General features: G+C 41.8%; 1 protein-coding gene across 2 annotated transcripts in view; it reads right to left on the bottom strand.

Annotated features, from left to right (window-relative positions):
• Positions 1 to 19,694, bottom strand: part of nelfcd (negative elongation factor complex member C/D) — a 100,668-nt gene extending 80,974 nt beyond the window's left edge. For both annotated transcript variants that reach the window (XM_059980357.1, XM_059980358.1), the window contains exons 1-4: positions 19,538 to 19,694; positions 10,167 to 10,282; positions 7,343 to 7,452; positions 5,734 to 5,843 (exon numbers count right to left, since the gene is read on the bottom strand). In XM_059980357.1, the coding sequence (XP_059836340.1) occupies positions 5,734 to 5,843; positions 7,343 to 7,452; positions 10,167 to 10,282; positions 19,538 to 19,669 (468 nt within the window). In that variant the 5' untranslated portion in view covers positions 19,670 to 19,694. The remainder of the gene's footprint in view (positions 1 to 5,733; positions 5,844 to 7,342; positions 7,453 to 10,166; positions 10,283 to 19,537) is intronic.
• Between the last annotated feature and the right edge of the window lie 221 nt (positions 19,695 to 19,915).

Raw genomic sequence — 19,915 nt, 5'->3', positions numbered from 1 at the left:
TTCACGGCCGTTTCTGGCATCTCCAAGCCTGAGTGCTTGAAACCACAATGAGCAAACAGTTCTGAATTGTCTCACTGCTTATTTCTCACCAACTATCAGTAACAAAACTCACTGCTTTTTGAACACAAAGACACACAACTGGCACTATTTAAAAACTGTTCACTCAAAGCATGGTGTAGTCTCTCATGGCTATCATGAGACTGGCTTCAGTTAGAAACTGTTCAGCAACACTCTCCTGCCCCAATTAAGTGACAAGAGTGTCCAAAATAAATGAAAGGAATCATAGCTATTTTCTTGACTTGGGAACAAAAGGAATTCCAGCTAATTGGGGCAGCCTCTTAATTGGGCCAAAATGTACTGATCCCAGTGTCCCAATTAACTGGAATCCACTGTACTTGATATCTCCACAGCTACTGCCTGACCTGCTAGGTTCCTACAATAACTTGGGCTGGAGTGAAAACACAGCTATATTTGACCTCAATCTGCATTGCAATTAAGCCTACGGTGCACCAAGAAGCTTGTCATCATGTTGTAGATACAAAATCACGATAAATTCCTGTGTGTAGCCAAGAAAATTTGCTGCAGAGCTTCTCTAACAAGAGAGTGGAAGGTAGTTGTGAGGCCAAGAAAGATCACGTACTGTGGCTGATCTGGTTCGCTGCATTTCACTTGGAGCTAACAGTGAAGATCATGTTCACTGTATGTCTTCATACATTGGGACTCATGGGAAAGGCAATTGAGGAAGACCCTTGTTGTGATCCTGCTTGTGGCAGACAACAGTGTAGAGTTTGGTATATCTTTCATTAATATGTTGACAGTAAGATTATGGACTATTTGACAGAAGAATAGGTAGAACGGTTGAGGTATCCATACCTTGTATGAAATATGACATACATAATCTAATAGAAACAGAGGAGATATTTTGGTCAAGGAGGAAATTATATGAGGAAAGAAAATACAGAAGGAAGATGAAATAGCTTTCATTAGAAGATTGGCCAGTTTATCTAAGCAATGTTCTAAAACACAATTGTTTGTGTTGTGGTGCAATAGTCTGAAAAAAATAAGTTAACACCCCATATGAACTGAGATAAGGAAAAGGGTGAGCCCGGTATTAGCATTTTTAGATATATGAAGCCATCAGGTCACTTAGTTTGGTGCTGATAAAAAAGTACTTAACTGAAACAGATGCCTTAACAGCAAAAGGGACAACCACAACTACGAGGCGGTTCTGGGTTGTGTACTTACTTGTTCGTGATTGGTTAATTAATAGATTGAGGTAATTAGGATAACAATTGAGAGGGGGTATTCGCCATTTGATTGAAATAGGGCATTTAAGTTCATGTGTACAGGATAAAATTGGGTTACAATTTCTTGCTCTTTGAGATGAACACCATGAAAACACCATGAAACCATGATAACATGGTAACACCATGATAACCTGAAAAACATGCTGAGACATTGCGTTGGTTACTGACCAATCTATTTTAAGAAGATTGACATATTCAATCAAGCTGACCGAGATTCATCAAGCTGACCATGGGAACTGATCAAGAATAGCTTTCTCTGTGGAATCCCAGAGACCTCCAAAATCGCTTTAGCCAAAATAATTTTTTTTGCTGTCATTTTTAAGTGAAAATAAATTGGATTAAATGGTGCTTGATTCAGCAGTTATCAGCATCAGTGAAGTTAACATCCTTCCCTTCTCTGACTTGATCCACATTAAAGTTGAATTGATGCCAGTACCTGAATCAAGGATGTGGTGACAATGCTGTTTCTCTGATAAACTAGCATTATGAAAAGAACATGTTCTAAGTATTTTGTCTAGAGGTAAATTCTCCTGAAGTTGGCTTTCTCTGCTCACTGCTTGTCAATCATACCTTTCCATAGGTTTCTATCCTTTCCAGCCTTGACAATTACATTGTCCATAAGAATCAATTTGTGGCTTTGTACTGGGATACCTCAAGGCCTTAGATTTCCTCTTTTGTATTGATGAGTACAGACTATTGATTGCCAGTCAAAGTTAACTAGGGGTTCATGGGATGTATGTTTATCCCATGGAGGGAGTTATTCACTCTAAATGGAATAATCCACCTCACAAAGGTGTTGCTCTCTTCCTGTCTGTCCTTTCTGAAGAAGGCGTACCCATCATGTCGTTCTCAAAGCAGGCCTTCTTCTTTCCATTGTGTCTCAGAATGGAAAGAAGTTAGTGTCAAAACTCAAGGTGCAAAATTAATGTCACACATTTTAGAACTCCATCCTTCAATTACTTATCTATTTTCAAACACTTACATAGCCCCTGTTTTAATTGCTTAACTTCTATAGTTCTTGCCTCAACCTCGCATTTGATGTGTAGCACGATTTTTTTTTGCTCTTTAAATTCCTTGTATTTAATCTTAAATTACATTTGTGCCCTTTCATTTCTGAGTTTTAAACACTGCTTCTATCTACTCTGTCCTGTTCTACAATTTTGAACACACTGTTCTTGCAGTTTTTCTCAGCATTTACCCTTCATTTTCCCGATATTTAGCTTTTGACTGGTCAGTTTCTCACAGTCTAAGATTCAGAACTCAGCTGTGATGTCTGGGTGTTCAGCTGACCCATCATTTCTATAATACTGCAACTCAAACAGTCTTGAGTTATATTTATTTAACTGTAACAGGTTAACAGGTTATAGTAAGTCATTGAAACCCTTGAGGGCTTTCAATGGGAAGCAAAAATCAAATGCTTCTAAAGTTTAGTCAACTGTTAGTTTTGTAGCCATAAGAAACTAATGCTTTCAGCATAATTAAGTTTAGTCTGGAGGATGTTATGGCGGTGCTGGCTAGAAGGGCCGAATGGCCTACTCCTGCACCTACTGTCTATTGTCTATAATTGTCTAGTCACATAGTTTAATAATTTAAATATGTAAAGGTATTGATTTGAAATGCCATTGAACATCCTCATTACATTACAAATCTCTTTTATAAGTTATGTTCACTGATAAGTGAAACCAGAATACATCAAATTAATATGATTCAGTTAAATGTTTCAATCAGACAGAGAAATGTCCTGAATTGAACCACACTCTGAAGAAGTACATTTAATTATTATAACACAGGAGGCAAAATAATTTGGTCTATTTGGTCCACTCCAACAGGGACCCCCCTTTAAACTGTTCCCTCTGACATACCCACCAACTCCCCTTTTGGTTCTTTTGCTGCTCATGTACATGAAAGGATAGTTTGCTGTGATTAATTAACCTATCAGCACCCGGAACAGAGCACCCAGCCAAAAACCTGCATGGTCAAAATGAGAATGTGCAAACCCCAAGGATAGCACCTGAGGTGAGGGTCAAACCCAGATTCCTGAACTTGTGTTTCAACTGATAATCTGTTTTTTTTTCTGGGAATTTATCTGTGACTGCATAATCAAGTAGGTTAACAACTTGCACTTTGCTTACTCAACTGTGTTGTCTTCTCTGATAGTTGAATGAGTGCAAAGAAAACATGCAAGAGGAGATTCACCAAGATATGGTTAAACTACAGTAAAATCTGAAGTAACCTGATAAACTAAGGCAATAAAGATCCTTGCAGTTCAGTTAGCTTTGTTATCACACTTCTTGTGGCAGTCAGTGTCAACCTCAGGTCAGGCACAACATAAATGATAAAAGTTGTTAAGAAAATCTGAAGTCCAAAGACATTTTGTACTACAAAACTGCAGCAGTTAGCCATCACAAGGTGTCTTATCAGAATATTGGAACTTTTACCCTTTACCAACAGCACGCAATGTTATTCCAAGCTAATGAAATTAGTAATGAAGTGTGCACTAGACTAATTCCTTCTGCCTACACAATATCCATATCCTTTCATTTGATCACATTCATGAATCTATCTAAGATCTTCCTCAATGTCCCTATTGTGTTGCTTCTACCACCCTCAGCAGCACATTTCAGGCACCCATCACTCCGTTGCCTTGCACATCTCCTTTAAACTTAAGCCTTTTCACCTTAAATGCATGCTCTCCTAAATGCAAGCCTGGGGAATACTGCATGCATAAAGACAGCTGTGTAAAGGCCCTGTTGTGTCGGGAACCACTTGTGAATCCCTAACGTGGACACAGTTATGCTGGGAACCCAGTGAGGGCTCACCACTCCATTATGTTTCCACAGCAGTGTAATGGTTAAAGCAATCTCATTAATACATGTGTTAGGCTGGACAGAGACAGCCAGCAATGTGCAGTGGTCAGATGTCCAGGTGAGGGAGAACTACGTAGCAAGACCAAGACAGGGTATGATAGCATCATCCATCATATCCTAGAGGAAGCAAAGAGGCCATAGGATCCATGTGGTCTATCAACACATGGAGCAACTGTTTCTAGTCTCCAACAACGGCAACAGTCACCACACCATAGGATCCAAGTGGTCTATCAACACATGGAGCAACTGTTTCTAGTCTCCAACAACGGCAACAGTCACCACACCAATCCCGAGTCTCAGAACAAAGTGTGTCGTCCCCCCTCCCCCTGTCTGGCCAACACCAACCCTAGGGCAGCATCTGCACATCACCCCATTGCTTCACTCCATACCAAACTATGTGGTAATGGGATCACCCACTGATTGCTATCAGAACGCCAGCATCATGTAACCAAGCAGATCTCTCAGTGGGATGGTAGATAGCTGTTTGAGTCTTTGGATTGAAAAATCTAAAGCACCCTAATGAACCAGCATTCCGAAGGGTGGTGTTGAGTGGGTTACCAGTGTGATATGGACTCCAGAAAGCTGAAGTGATAAGAGATAAAAGAGTAAAAGAACTAATTTTTATCAATCAATGAATAAACCCCTCAGGTGATATAAAATTCCCTATGACATTTGCATCCCATATAGGGAATGATGAACTTAGGAATGAGCAGCCTGGGGCTGTCTGAGTGTCCAAAATGGAGAATAAAAGTGATCTGAGATGTTTCTGAGATATCAGTTAAATGAGTTTACAGAGGTAAAATGAAGCAATTTCAAAACAAGAACAAAAAAATCCAGGTATTGTTTAATCACACAGTGTGAATAAGTTTAGGTAAAACCAAGGACCTAGGCCTCATGTTCACAGAGGCTAGAGGTTACAGACTAGCCAGAAGTACATTGGATGGTCATGGGAAAAAAGGACACGGGTTGCAGCAAGAGATAAACCGAGTCAGGACACATTGCACAGTTACAAAGTTGAAAATATGCAATGTTAGTAATGGCTTGGAAGTGGTCTAAGGTTCATCTTAAGGAGAGTATTAATGATCCAAGACTCTAAAGAGCCTGATTCATCTTTACCAATCTGTCACAATAGAGGGAAGTGGTCAGTAGGCAAGGAATGGAGATTATGGCGGGGTCCAAAAATAATGGTTTTGGTCTACACTGGTGCAGAAAGTCAAGTAAGTAACCTGACTGGGGTGGTCTGAGGTCCAGAGGTGATGCTGACACGTGGAAACTGATGCTGTATTTTTAGATTATCTCAGCGAGGGCCATAGCATGTAGTTGAGAAGTATGCACAGCAAAAGGAAAGGGCCAGGTAACAGTGTGGAACTGGGAATAGAAGCCACTCTGACTGGAAAGATGGAACCAGGCAAAACCTCCCCAAGTGGACAAGAGTACACGTGTGCTGGAGAATTATACGAGTACAATGATCACAAGGGCAAACAAAAATCAAATATAAATGTTTTTTAAGTACGTATCATGTGAATGTCCTACTTTTGGAAAAACATTCAGAAAAGTACCTCCCCCTCCTCTGTGAAAATGGAATCAGCTTTCCGAGGATCAAAATGCTTAATTAGCAAATTCTTCAAATGGTTTTCCACAGTTTCCTGAACGTGTGATGGTTCCACTCCTAAAAGAGAAAGTGATATAAGCTAAAAGATTTCACACAAACAAAATAGTTTGATGAAAGCTCTTTGACCTTAAATATTAAATCTGTTTCTCATTCTGTAGACGCTGCCTGACCTGCTCAGTGTTTGCAGCGTTTACTGTTTTTTTTTAGAAAAGCATAGCAATTCAAGATTCCAAGATTCAAAGTACATTTATTATCAATGTATAAATTGAGATTTGTCTGTTTAGCCACAAAGCAAGAAACCCAAAGAACCCAATTTAAAAAAAAATAAAGACCATAACCTCTGTGCAAAGAAGCAAATCTTACAACAGAAGCAAATGACAGCATTCTGAACCAGATTAAGTCTGCTCTCTGGAATAGGCCCAAACCTCGATCTCATTCACCACACTAGTGGGACAAAATGCCACAGGACCACAGAGACGACAGCCGCCAGAACAGTCCACAGCCTCAGCTCTGGATAGAGAGAAATGAACACTGCAAAATCCCAAGAAAAGGGTCCAAAGCAATCACTTGCAGACAGACTGCACGTTACTTTTGCGCATCGACTCCAAAGTCTTTCTGCAGCAGGCAGCAACACTATCCACACCAAGTCCAGCTCCTCAATCAACAAGCAATGGGGTATACCTGCAGAACTTAAGTTTTTAATGTCCAGCATTGCCTTGCAATCGTAAAAAAAGACTCTTAAAAAGGACAAAAAACATCTTTGTTTGGTCCTGGAGAGGCCGCTCCATCTGAATGCACCACTATCTTACTTGAATCAAATAAATCACACATGACAAATAAGCAATGTCACTGAGACACTTTCGTCTCGAACTTCACATTCAAGACCAAGACTCTGTATTAATCTTCTTGCATACTTTAAAACTTTGTTTACTCATTTTGCGTATAATTTTTGGATAATTAATATGTAAATCTGGAGTGATATATTCCTAATTTCTTATGAATGTGTGACTTAAGTTTGCTGCAATAGGGTACTCAATAGTTTTTTCCTGGTTCATTCTCAGTTTTACTCCTTACTCAATTGTATGTGTGCATGCTGCCCAAATAGAGCGCTTGAAGTTTGAATGCTATATTCTGGCTGCCATGTTCAGGTGAGTGAAGTTTGGCTTACTGCTGAATTGTGTGCTTCCTACTTCACAACAAGGAGAGCAGTACACTCTAGTAAGAAATCATCTAATTTGACACAGTTAATGTACTACTGGGGATATAGCTAGGAGAGGGAGAAAGAAACACCGTACTGGAAAAGGGCGGCACGTCCTTTCACTCCCCTCTCAAAGACTGAAAAACGAAGAGGAGGTCTGTGCCAGAAACCCTATTAAAACACGCACTCAAATGCAGAAAGTACTGTAACCAAGATCAAGCAAAACATCGACTCAAAAGAGAGACATGCTGGATAGAATCTAATAACTCCACAAAACTAGTGAGTTGTACTCAAAACATCAAAGTTCATTTTCAAAAATTTGATTGTCCCAGTTTAACAAGTGCTAACCAAAGATTACCTGTGTGAATAAGCCACTCTGCCAGCAGATTTACAGTCTGTGCTACTGCTGTATAGTTCTCAGACAGCATCTGGATCACATGCTCTGGAGAACCACCTGCCTGGAAGTACCTAAGAAAGCAGAGCAGACACCACCCAGGTTAGTCACTATCTCTTCATTCAGGACAAAGGGTCAGTCAATATCATATCCCATACAGCCTAGAATCATAACACTCATATCCATTTGGTCTAGGTAGCCTTGAACAATGTCAAAGTTGAGTTTACTGTCCTATACTCAGGTACATTTATGCACTGTATAATGAAAAACTTAATGCATTACAGGCACAGAGCATCAGATACACAACTTCAGAATATAATAATACTCAATTTTTAAAAGGGCACAATTAGAACAATAAAAAAACTAAGTCCACCATAGTGAAAAGTTGTGACCATACTGACATATCAAAAGCAGTGTTAAAGCAAAAATTGGACACAATAGTTTTCTCAGTCTGCTGACTGATAAGCTCTATCAGGAATAATTTAGCAGGATTGGAATTTAAAAACTGATATAACTCTTAGTTTGCATGCTTACAGCAACTCTGCAAAGTTATTAGATCATCCAGATATTTTTACACAACATGGGTGATTTCCAATTGTAAGTTAACCTGAAATGTGTATGTTCTAAATTTGACAAAATCTTTTCATTCATGCAACAGCTCCAGAAAGGATGTCGTTAAACATCAGGACTGAAATTCTTATGTACATAAAATAGCTGAAGGTCTGGTGCCACACTGTGGTCATGTTGAGATCCTGCAAATTCATATGATTTCAAGGAAGGCAGCTTTTGATGCATTTAAGGGAGATGACACAAGGTCAACAGTTTGGAATTGGGGGAAAAGCATAAAGATAAATAGGCAAAAAAAAATCAGAAAGTTTTATTATCATTGAGACAGATCAGCTGGTTGAGTGATGTCACAACAATAACCTTGGCAGTTCGACCAAGGAATTGACCGTGGACCTCAGGGAGGGGAAGTCAGAAGAACACGCACCAGTCCTCATCGAGGAGTCAGCAGTAGAAAGGATAAACAGCTTCAAATTCCTGGGTGTCAGCATATCTGAAGATTTATTCTAAACCCAATATATTAAAGCAACTATTTATTTATTGAAATACAGCACAGAACAGGTCCTTCAAGCCACGCCACACAGAAATCCCCCGACTTAATCCCAGCCTAATCACAGTACAATTTACAATGGCCAATTAACCTTCCAAACGGTACGTCTTTGGACAGTGAGAAGGAAACCGGAACACCTGGAGGGAACACGTGCGGCCACAGGGAGACCGTACAAACCCCTTGCAGGCAGTGGCGGGAATTGAACACAAGTTGCCTGTGCTGACCACGCCACCAATTATGAAGAAGACATGCCAGTGGATACATTTCATTAGGAGCTTAAGGAGACTTGGTATGTCATTGAAGACGCTTTGTAAATTTCTACAGAAACGTCGTGGAGAGCATTTTGACTGATTGCATGACCGTCTGCTATGGAGGCACCAATGCACAAGATTGGAAAAAGGTGATTCATGGGCACTAGCCTCCCCACGATTGAGGTCACCTTTAAAAAATTATGACTTAAGAAGGTGGCATCCATTATTATGGATCTTCACCACCCAGGACATGCTCACTTCTCATTGCTACCATCACAGAGGAGGTACAGCAGCCTGAAGATAAACATTCAATGTTTTAGGAACAGCTTCTGCCCCTCCGTGATCAGCTATCAGAATGGACAACGAAACTACAAACACTACCTCTCTATTTTTGCTTTATTTTTGCACTACTTATTTTTTTTAGATATATTTCTTGTTGTCATATACATTTTGCCATAAAACAAATTTCATGACACAACAGTGATAATAAACCTGATTCTGATTCTCACAGATGTTGTGAAATTTGTTGTTTTGTGGCAGCAGTGCAGCATGTGGCTTAAAAAACTATAAATTACAAAAACTAAACAGTACAAACTAAGGCCAAAAGGGCAAAAATATTGCATTGCAGTTACAAGTCGTTTCTCAGATAGATGACAGAAGGCATTACAAAATCAAGGTTTTGACAAGGTACAGCAAGTAAGTAATAAAGTTAACAGATTTTTATCGGTTATTGCTGGTGAAATTGAATTCAAAATTAGGGAACTTATGGTTTGGTTATTGAGCATTAGTAAAACCACCTCAAGAGAGCTGGGTACAATATTTATTTAAGGAAACATATGAATGCAATAGAATTGGTTCAGAGAATAACTAGAATAAGTAAGTTTTTTTTATGAGGAATGGTTAGAAGGTTAAGCTTAAATTCTCTGGAGTTTGGAAGAATGAGAGGGGATTTAATTGAAAGATGCAAGACCCTGAAAAAAAGGTACTGATGAAGGGTCTCAGCCTGAAACATTGACTATAATTCCTCTCCTTAATTGCTGCCTGACCTGCTGAGTTCCTCCAGCATTTGTATGAGTCAGTCTGGATTTTTTATTAGGTTAACATTTAAAAATATCAGTACTAGTAGATTACTTAATGTTTTAACAATGTTGAACAAATTTTTTCTAAAACTTTCCAGCTCTTGTTTAAACTGATTGGAGCTTTTCCCATCTTCCTTTACTCCATTTCCCATTTTCCTTTGCGCCCCGCTCTCTTTGCAGTCACCAAGACTCTGTTTCTCACAGCTCTCTTAAACTCAGACTGACCGCCTCGCACACTCACAGAGATTCTTCTGTGCTCCTTTCAAACCCGCCCCTGCCTCCCATGCTCTTTTACCCACCAGTGCTGTGTTTTTGACCTGTCCAGTAACGCATGGTTCAGTTACCTTTTCAATGTGTTGAAGATAGGTGGTTCCATTATGTAATCTCTACTGGAAAATTTCTGTAGGCATTCCTGTTGCACCTCTGCATCGTCTTCGCCATCCCCTTCATCTTCATCATGCTGAGTGGGGATATTAAATTATTAATCAGTAACACAATACCTCAGTGCTCCTCCTGAATCCCTTCCCTTTCCTGGTCTTCCCCTAAATACAATAAATTCCAAACTGGAAGCTTCCAGACCCAAAAAGAAGCGTTCATCGTCACGAGCAAGTTCTTATACTCTGAAGAAGGAGAAAAGGCATAGCGAGAACCTGAAATTTTGCTCTGAATGACACAAAATGCTGCACAGAGGCAGTATCAAAGAAAGCAAGAAGATGAAAAAGCTTACCTATTGACAAGTTATTGCTAAAAGAAACAGTATTAGGCTCCCTTGTGAGATCCCTATTTGTCAAATGAACACTGAATAACCACGCAGAATGGCGTCGTAGACCAACAACTGCTGGAACCACAGAATAATTCACCTGAGAGAGACAATGCCATCAAGAAGAGACAAACTGCCTCGTTTATGTAAGAAACCTTTCAGACAGATACGATCATAATTTCCAAACTGGAAACATACAGGACCTGGGAGCAGGATCGTCACAGAATTACAAACTCATACAGCACAGAAACAGGCCCTTTGGCTTACCAAGTCTGTACTAACCATCAAACACCCGTCTACATTAATCTTACTTATTCCTCCCCCCACCCCCGCATTCCCATCAATTCTTCCCAATTTTACCACACGCCTACACACTAGGGCAACTAACCTACCAACCTGCATATCTCTGAGAAGGAATCCTCATGCTCACAAGAAGAGCGTGCACAAAGCACGAAGACAACCACTCAAGGTGGCGCCCATGCGGTTTGCGCATGGCTGCATCACAATGTAGCCCAACAGCACTTACCCGAGCCAACATTTGCAGGACGTCTCTAGGAGAGGACTGTTATCTGAGGGAGAACCCTTGAGCAATTATAATTCAGCTTGCTGTTTTAAGAGGGCAACATGTGCAAAGCATTCGTGGGAATAGGTCAATTTTTTGCAGCAGTCAGTGGGGATCAGTTGTTTCATCTTGATTTTCCTAGATATTGTTCAGATTAGTTTTTCTAAAGTGGGTCAATATTTCAGAACCACAGTGTATTGGCTTCTTATACAGTTTTATTGATCTGAGATGTTAATCCTATTTCATTTTTATTTAGATACAACAAGTAGCAGGTCCCTTGGCCCAATCAGCCCAATTACACCCATGTGACCAATTAATGCCCTAACCCTTATGTCTTTATAATGTAGGAGGAAACCAGAGCAAACCAACACAATTACAGGCAGAACGTACAAACTCCTTACAGACGGCAATGGAATTGAACCTGGGTGACTGGCACTCTAATAGCTAACCACTGCACTTCCCCATTTGTCTCCCTACATATGCAGCTGTCCCCACTCAAGCATTTCTTATTTTAATCTCAGACCATATTTGCACTATTTTGCTTTTCTAAAATATAAAAGGTATTCCTAGGAGCGGCCTGTATATAATATTTAGATCTGTACTTCTCAATGCCTCTGGGGGTAAGTCACTGTTACAAAATGATTCCCAAGTTTATGCCAGCATATAAAAAAAGATCCCTAGGATAATATTTGCAGATGATCTGCAAGAAGCTGTCAGCATTTGTAAGATACCATGGGAGAACAATTATTTATCTGCAGAAGCACCACAGTAGTGGAGTAATTAGCTCCTAACAACATGTCAATCTTTGCTTGCCATCCCTGGGAGGATGCCAGCAGTCACTAGTTATCATTGAGTTGGAATAAGTATGTGCAAGTGATTGCTGGGATAACTTGAATATTTCAGCAGATATTTACAAGGGATCTTAGGAGGTGTATTAGTATTTGCAGGATGTCCTGGGAATGTGTCTACTTGTGGAGGGAGGAGTAACGGGGGTGGGGGATGTCATGATACACAAACTCTCCTGGGACGGTATTTATACAGGGTGTCCTGGGTCAATATTTACAGGGTTTCTTGTGAATGTGTCAATGTTATAATGAGATGCCTTGGTCTATGTCAATACCCAAAGACTGTGAGGATTTGCAGGAGAACCTTGGCAGAGCTTTGTATTCACTGGCATCACCAGCAGTAGTTACAATATCTTGGTGCTTGAGAGATACTGGGTATGTATTATTAATTCCACAGGGTTTTTAAGAATATATACATTCAAATTAAATTGAATTGACTTTATTTCTTACATCATACACATACATGTGGAGTAAAAATCTTTACGTTACATCTCCATCTGAATGTGCAATGTGCAATTTATAGTAACTTACAGTATGTACAACAGGAGAGTCAATATAACAGAGAAACACAATCATACCAGTATGAATTAATCAGTCTGATGGCCTGGTGCAAGAAGCTGTCCTGGAGCCTGTTGGTCCTGGCTTTTATGCTGTGGTACCATTTCCCGGATGGTAACAGCTGGAACAGTTTATGGTTGGGGTGACTTGGATCCCCCATGATCCTACGCACCCTTTTTACCTGTCTCTGTAAATGTTCACAACTACAGATGTGCTGGGCCATCGCCACTCTCTGCAGAGTCCTGCGATTGAGAGAAGTACAGCTCCCATACCAGGCAGTGATGCAGCCAGTCTGGATGCTCTCAATTGTGCCCCTGTAGAAAGTTCTTAGGATTTGGGGATTCATGACAAACTTCCTCAATCGTCTGAGGTGAAAGGGACGCTGTTGTGCTTTTTTCACCACACAGCCAGTACGTACAGACCACATGAGATCCCCAGTGATGTGTACGCCGAGGAACTTATAGCTGTTCACCATCTTAACCCCAGTTTCACTGATGTCAATAGTGGTTAGCCTGTCTCCACTCCTCCTGTAATCCACAACCAGCTCCTGTTTTAGCAACATAGAGGGAGTGGTTGTTTTTTTGACACCACTGTGTCAGGGTGATAATTTCTTCCCTGTAGGCTGCTTCATTATCATTTGAGATGAGGCCAATCAGTATAGCATCACCAGCAAATTTAATTAGCAGATTAGAGTTGTGGGTGGTGACACCATCATGGGTATACAGAGCGTAAGGGAGGGGATTCGGACACAGCCCTGAGGGGCTCCTGTGTTGAGGGTCAAAGGAACAGCGGAGAGGGAACCCACTCTTACCACCTGTCAGTGATATGACAGGAAGCCCAGGATCCAGCTGCACAAGGCAGGATGAAGGCCGAGGTCTCTGAGCTTCTTGTCAAGCCTGGAAGGAATTACGGTGTTGAATGCTGAACTGTAGTCTAAGAACAGCAACCCCCTTCCCCAAGTGTGTAAGGATGGTGTGTAGAGCTGTGGCTATTGTGTCATCTGTTGATCAGTTGTGTTGGTTGTAGGGGTCCAGTGTGGGTGGTAGCATGCTGCAGATGTAGTCCTTGACCAGCCTCTCAAAGCATTTGCTTATTATTGAGGTGAGTGCGACAGAACGCCAATCATTCACACACGTTACTGCGGTCTTTTTAGGTAAGGGACAATGGTGGATGTTTTGAAGCAGGAGGGCACTCAACACTGAGAGAGGGAGGGTTAAAAATCTCTGCAAATACGCCTGCCAGTCGTGCCGCGCACATCCTGTGTTCCCACCCTGGGACGCCGTCCGGTCCCGCAGCCTCGTGACTGTCCACTTGCTGGGAACACCTGCGTACTTCAGCCTCAGAGATGACCATGGTGCAGGTCACTTCAGCGGCTCTCCTCAGAGGCTCAGTGTTGGTGACAGCAAACTGAGAGTAAAAAAGATTTAGCTCATCTGGGAGAGGCAGCAATGTTGACAGCACCACTGCATTTGGCTTTAAAGTCTGTGATGGTGTGCAGACCTTGCCATAAAATGCGTGTGTTGCTGATGGAGTGTCTGGATCTTGTCCCTCTATTGTCGTTTCGCTGCCTTGATGACTTTGCACAGATCATAGCTGCATTTTTTGAGTTCCTGTTGGTTACTGGCAGCGAAAGCTCCATCTCACATGGTAAGTACAGCACCCATGGGACTGCTGGTCCAGGGTTTCTGGTTCGGATAGATCCTGACTGATTTTTGGGGGACAATGTCCTCGACGCACTTCCGGATGGAGCTCGTGGCCCCTTCTGTGAATTCGGAGACATTCTCATCACAAAAGACATTCCACATGTCATCAAAGCAGTCCTGTAGCATGAAGACTGACTGATTGGTCGGGCCAACAGTGGACGGTTTTAACTACGGCTGCCTCTTGTGACAGCTTCTGCCTGTACATCGGCAGCAGCAAGATGGAGGAGTGATCCAAATTTCCAAATGGTGGGCAGAGGAGCACTTTGTAAGCATTGCGGAAGGGAGAGGAGCAGTGGTCAAGTATGATATATCCCTGTGTGTTCACCTGGATGTGTTGACAAAACCTCATAGAGACATTAGTCAGCAATGCTCTATTAATGACTCCAGCGACAATGAAAGCAGACTCTGGCTGTGCAGTTTCCAGGGTGCTGATGGCCTCGTACTGTTCCTTGAGAGCCAGGTCAGTATGAGCCTGCGGTGGAATATACACAGCTGAGATAATAACAGCCATGAATTCTCTAGACAGCCAGAAAAGTCTAACCTGCATCACAAGGTACTCCAGATCCGGGGAACAAAAGTATTTGAGGGCAAGTACATTCCAGGGATCACACCAAGCATGATTGACCATGAAGCATACCTCACCTCCTTTACTCTTCCCAGAGAGGTTTTTTGACCTGCCCGCCCAGAACAGGGACAGAGGGCTTGATGGCGTCATCTGGTATCTCATCCATCAGCCAGATCTCCATGAAGCACCAAACATTACATTCCCTTTGTTTCCCACCAATAGGAGATTCTGGCTCTCAGTTTGCACAGCTTGTTGTCCAGGGACTGAACAGTAGCCACCAGTATGCTAGGGAGCGACGGCCATTTAGCACGCCGTCTCAACCTCACCAGAATACCGGTCCTTCTCCCTCACCTCTGGCGCCACTTCTGAGGTAGCGGCAGTGTAATAAATGAGCCTCCCACGGATCGTGTAACCAGCAGTTCCCGGTGGAAAAAAGGCAGCACGTTGTGGGTAAATGCCGACTCCCAACATTCATAAGAGACAGTTGATCATACCCAATGTGACTATCAGCTTCTTCAACAAAAAGTGTGAAGGAAATTGCAGAAATTAGCAGTACACTGTAAAATTGGTACGGAGCTCACAACACAGCTGTGCACATGTACTTGAAGCATTCTACAAACGCTTGACTCCATTTCAATCAATGTTTTAAGTTGGTCTCTATGACGACTCTGCCGATATATTACATTATTTAAAGGGTGCACTCGGGAGTTTGCCTGTGATTTTTTAGTGTGTCATAGGGGAATTCAGATAACATAAAAGAACTCCCTTGCTTTCCAAGTTATGGTTCAGCATCATCTGATTTAGAGGGAAGTAACATTCTCAAAGGTCCCTTGATATGTGCCAGAGTTTGCTGTCTGCAACCTGAACATGCATCATTATGTCAAGGGATTGAGAAAATAGCTCAGAATTTTCCAGAGATCACCAGACCTTGAATAGGGTAGGTTTCCTAAAGGACAGGTAATGTGTTAAGCAACACACACACACAAAATGCTGAAGGAACTCAGATCATGCAACATCTGGAGAGGAAAATAAACAGTCAATGTTTTGGGCCGAGAACCTTCACCTGGACTGGTGTCAATTTTGGGGCTCATCTCAAAGAACCCATCAGTACTAGGTAGGGTGATTAACCATGAGGCTGGGTTTCAGGTATCAGTTTTTACCTTGGAGGGGATTAACCAACAAGTCAGTATTTGATAGGGACGGGTTACCTGAACATGTATCCATATTACCCAGGGGTCTACAAAGTCCCACCTGTGTTAGTTAAAGGGAGCATGCCAGGAATCAGCACTTGGCGGGGATCCCTAGCGTCCTGTCAGCATTTGCCGGGGATGAGGTTATATTCTGACAATGCATCCATTTTTGCTGTGGAAGGGAGTATAGGAGGGAACTTCTGGGAATGCGTCTATTTTTGACAAAACATATCAATATTTGTAAGGCGATTTTCAGGCAATGGAATCAGTACTTGCTAGGTATAATTTGATGCATCAGGTCCCTTCTGCCTCTACTCTAACATAGAATAAAATGATAACCAGTCTAACTGAGACCTCAGTCCCATCCACCCCCTTTGATAATTCAGTCTATCTTCCTCTGTCTTAAAATGTTCAGGGTCTGAGACATTTTAACTAACCCCTTTTACTCTTGTAAAATCGACCCATTCTTAGTAAACCTTAACTGCATTCATACCCTTCTTTAAAAAGGGAGATCAATAGTCAGATATACTGTAGTTTCACCAACGTCCCATGGAATTGAAATATCAGAATCAGAATCAGAATCAGACTTTAATCGCCAAGTACCTGTGCACATACAAGGAATTTACTTCCGGCAGATGTTGTCTCTCTGCTCATAACAATAATAATGATAAATATAAATGAAAATATAGATTATACATACAAGTAGTGCAATCCAAGTAATAGTTAGCCGACAGTTAACCGGCAGTTAACTGTTCAGCAAAGTGACCGCAGTAGGGAAAAAAACTTCTCCAGTGCCTATTAGTCTTAGTCTGGAGGGCTGTGAGTGCAATTCTTTGCAAATTCTGTTTGTTTTTCTATTTATTTGCTGCATCTGGATACTAATCATTGGCAAATCATGCACTACAATAACCAGAATCTTCTACTTTTTAGAGCTCTGCAATGTCTTGCCAATTCTATAGAGGTGCCTTCACTACTCCCACTCTTTCTGCCTTGTACTCCATTTGCCAAATGAACAAATATAGTTCCATCCTTTCAGCACTCTCATCCATTGTGTATGTAAGACTCAAGCTGCAGTCTAACCCTTGAGTGCAGTTTCTGTGCCTTGTTTAATAAAGGATGGCATCCCATGTGTCAATTTAACCAATAACAAACTGCAGTGCAACATTTATAAATTCAGTCATACATTCCAAGGGTCCTTCATGCCATTCAATTTCCTTCCATTTACTATACCTTTACATCATTGCGCCTCCCCAAATGGATCATATCATACATCTGAATTAAATTCCACTTGCCAATTTTCTGCCCAAATGACCAGACTATTCTATCTTCCTGCAGTCTAAATCTCCTTGCTGTCAACTAGTTGGCTGATTTTGGCCACAAGTACGTTCTCCCTCTGGGTGGATCTAAATCATTAAATATATTATAAAAGGCTATAGGACCAAGTGTTGAGCTTTGAGAAACCCCACTGGCAACCAGAACACCTTTTGGACCCAATTTGCCAATCTCCCCTGGATCTCCAAACTTCCACTTCTGTGACCTGCCTGCTATGCAGGCTCTTGTCAAAACCCTTGTGAAAATCCATCTCATTTGCAACAGCTTATCAACCCCCTATCACCACTTCATGCTGAGAATTGGCAAGACCAAACCTCAGAACTTTTGGTCCACTTTCTTCAGAAAGGATACAGATACAATAAGATACACAGTCCTGTAATGAAAGTGGGTTCAAAGGATAATTTCTGTCTTGTTGCTAACATACTCTTGAGCAGAGCTCTTATATGATAAAGATAAACTCATGATCTCTAAATCTACCTTGAAATGGCTTTTGCATTTTAATTTTCCATTTAAATTTAACCTTCTCTGTATTTGTAAAACTATATTCTTCATTGTTTTGTTTTCCTTTTGTACTTGTATATGACATCATCTGAAGTAGGGTCTCAGCTCAAAACACCAGCTGTTCACTTCCACGGTTGCTGCCTGACCTGCTGAGTTCCTCCAGCGTTTTGCATGTGTTGCTATGGAATTATCTGCCTGGACAGCATGCAGACAAAAGGTTTTCACTGTATCACAGAACACGAGACAACAGTAAACTGATTTCCAACTGTCATGTGTCAAATGACTGAAGAAAATATTGTATTCTTTGGACCTTAAAAGAATGAGAATGATCATATTGAAACATACAAAATCCACCATGATAGGGTGGATGCTGAGATGGTTCTACTGGTGCGAGAGTCTTGAACATAGGGTCGTAATTGCAAGCAGGCAGTCATTTAGTACAGAGGTATGTAGGTATTTCATCTCGAGGTTGTGGAGACAAGATCACTATGTTATTTAAAGATGAGACAAGTTGGCAAGGGGTACTTATACGAGGGAGTCACAACGCCTGGAGCAGATCGGCCACATTAAATGTTGGGATAGGCATGAGGGGCCGAGGGGTCTAAACTGCTCCTATCTCCTTTGGTTTCTGAAGAATTAAATGCAGTCAGTCAGACATGACCACTCCTTGTCAAATTCACATTAGTTGTTAACCAGCAGTTTCTGGCAACAAGTCAAAGTATCACTTGAAAATCCATCAGAGAAATATTTTTTCCCCAGGGTAGAAATGTAAAGTACATTTGTCTTAAATGTGCATTTAAAACAAAAGGCAGAAAGCTTGAAGGAGAGATGCAAAGCATTTTTTTTTAACAGAGTGGAACAGTAGGGCACTAAGTATAAAAGTCTGCAAGTTGTGTCGCAGCTGTCTCAGAACTTGGTTAGGCCACATTTGGAGTAGTGTGCAATTCTGGTTGCCCAAGGATATGGAGGTTTTGGATAAGGTGCAAAAGAAAGTTATCCAGGTGTTGTTTGGATTGGAGTTTCAGCTGTAAAGAGGGACTGGACAAACCTGGTTTGTTTTCTCTGGAGCATCAGTTTCCAGGATAATCTGGCAGGATTATATAAAATTCTGAGAAGCATAGATTGGGAAATAGTCATGAATCTTTTACCCCAGGGTGGAAATTTGGAATACTGATGAACGTAGGTTTGAAGTGAGGTGGGGTTTAGAGGAGATTTTCAAGTCAAATTTAGTTTTACATAGAGTAGCGGCTACCTGGAATACGTTACCCGGGGTGTGGTGGAAGTAGCCACAATTGTGGTACAGTAGTTTTAAGGGACCTTTGCACAATATGAATATGCAGATGGAGGTATTATGGCTTACGTGCGACCATAAGGGGTTTAGTGAAAATTGGCATGAAGTTCATGGTGGACCCAATATTTCTGTGCTCTATGAAAGACAGCAGCACTACTGGCGAGAGAATAAGCGTCTGAAAAGGTGCCATTAGTAAGGAGGCGGGATGGAGCGATGTGTCAATCAGTGTTTAGCCACGTGACCGCTGACGTCAACAAAACGCGCGGCAGAGTCACGACGTGGACCAATCAGCAATCGACACCCCGCCCCATTCATTTCGGCCCCCCCCCTACTGTCGTACTTGCACCGTCGAGCCCGCGCTTTTTTTTAAAAAAGGGCGAGGGAGCAGAACCCCAGGGTGTCTCTCACCATGGAACCATCCTGCTCTTCCCAGTCCGCCGCGCTGCCGAAATACTCCTCGCTCATCCCCCGGCCCCGGAGCACGTTCCCGGCCCCAGCGCACACTCCACTTCGCCCACTGTTCTCGCCCAGGCCGCTCATGGGTTATGATGCAAACGGAATGGGCGCTGGCCTCCGACTACTGCGCCACCTATCGCATAGCGGTGGCAAGGACGGCCACTGCAGCATCACCCTGCCTACCTTCAGCCTTAAGTCTCCGCACATGTCTGGCCCGCTGAGTTCCTCCTTTTTAGTTACTTTTGCAATTTTGCTGCTTCAAAAAATACACATAACTTATATTTTCTCAACTATGGGACCTAAATCCTCATCAGGAACTCAGGAAAATTA

Source organism: Hypanus sabinus, chromosome 9 (assembly GCF_030144855.1).
Source record: "Hypanus sabinus isolate sHypSab1 chromosome 9, sHypSab1.hap1, whole genome shotgun sequence".
Classification (NCBI taxonomy): Eukaryota; Metazoa; Chordata; class Chondrichthyes; order Myliobatiformes; family Dasyatidae; genus Hypanus; species Hypanus sabinus.
The sequence above is the reverse complement of the archived record's forward strand: the minus strand, read 5'-3'. Positions and strand labels throughout refer to the sequence as shown.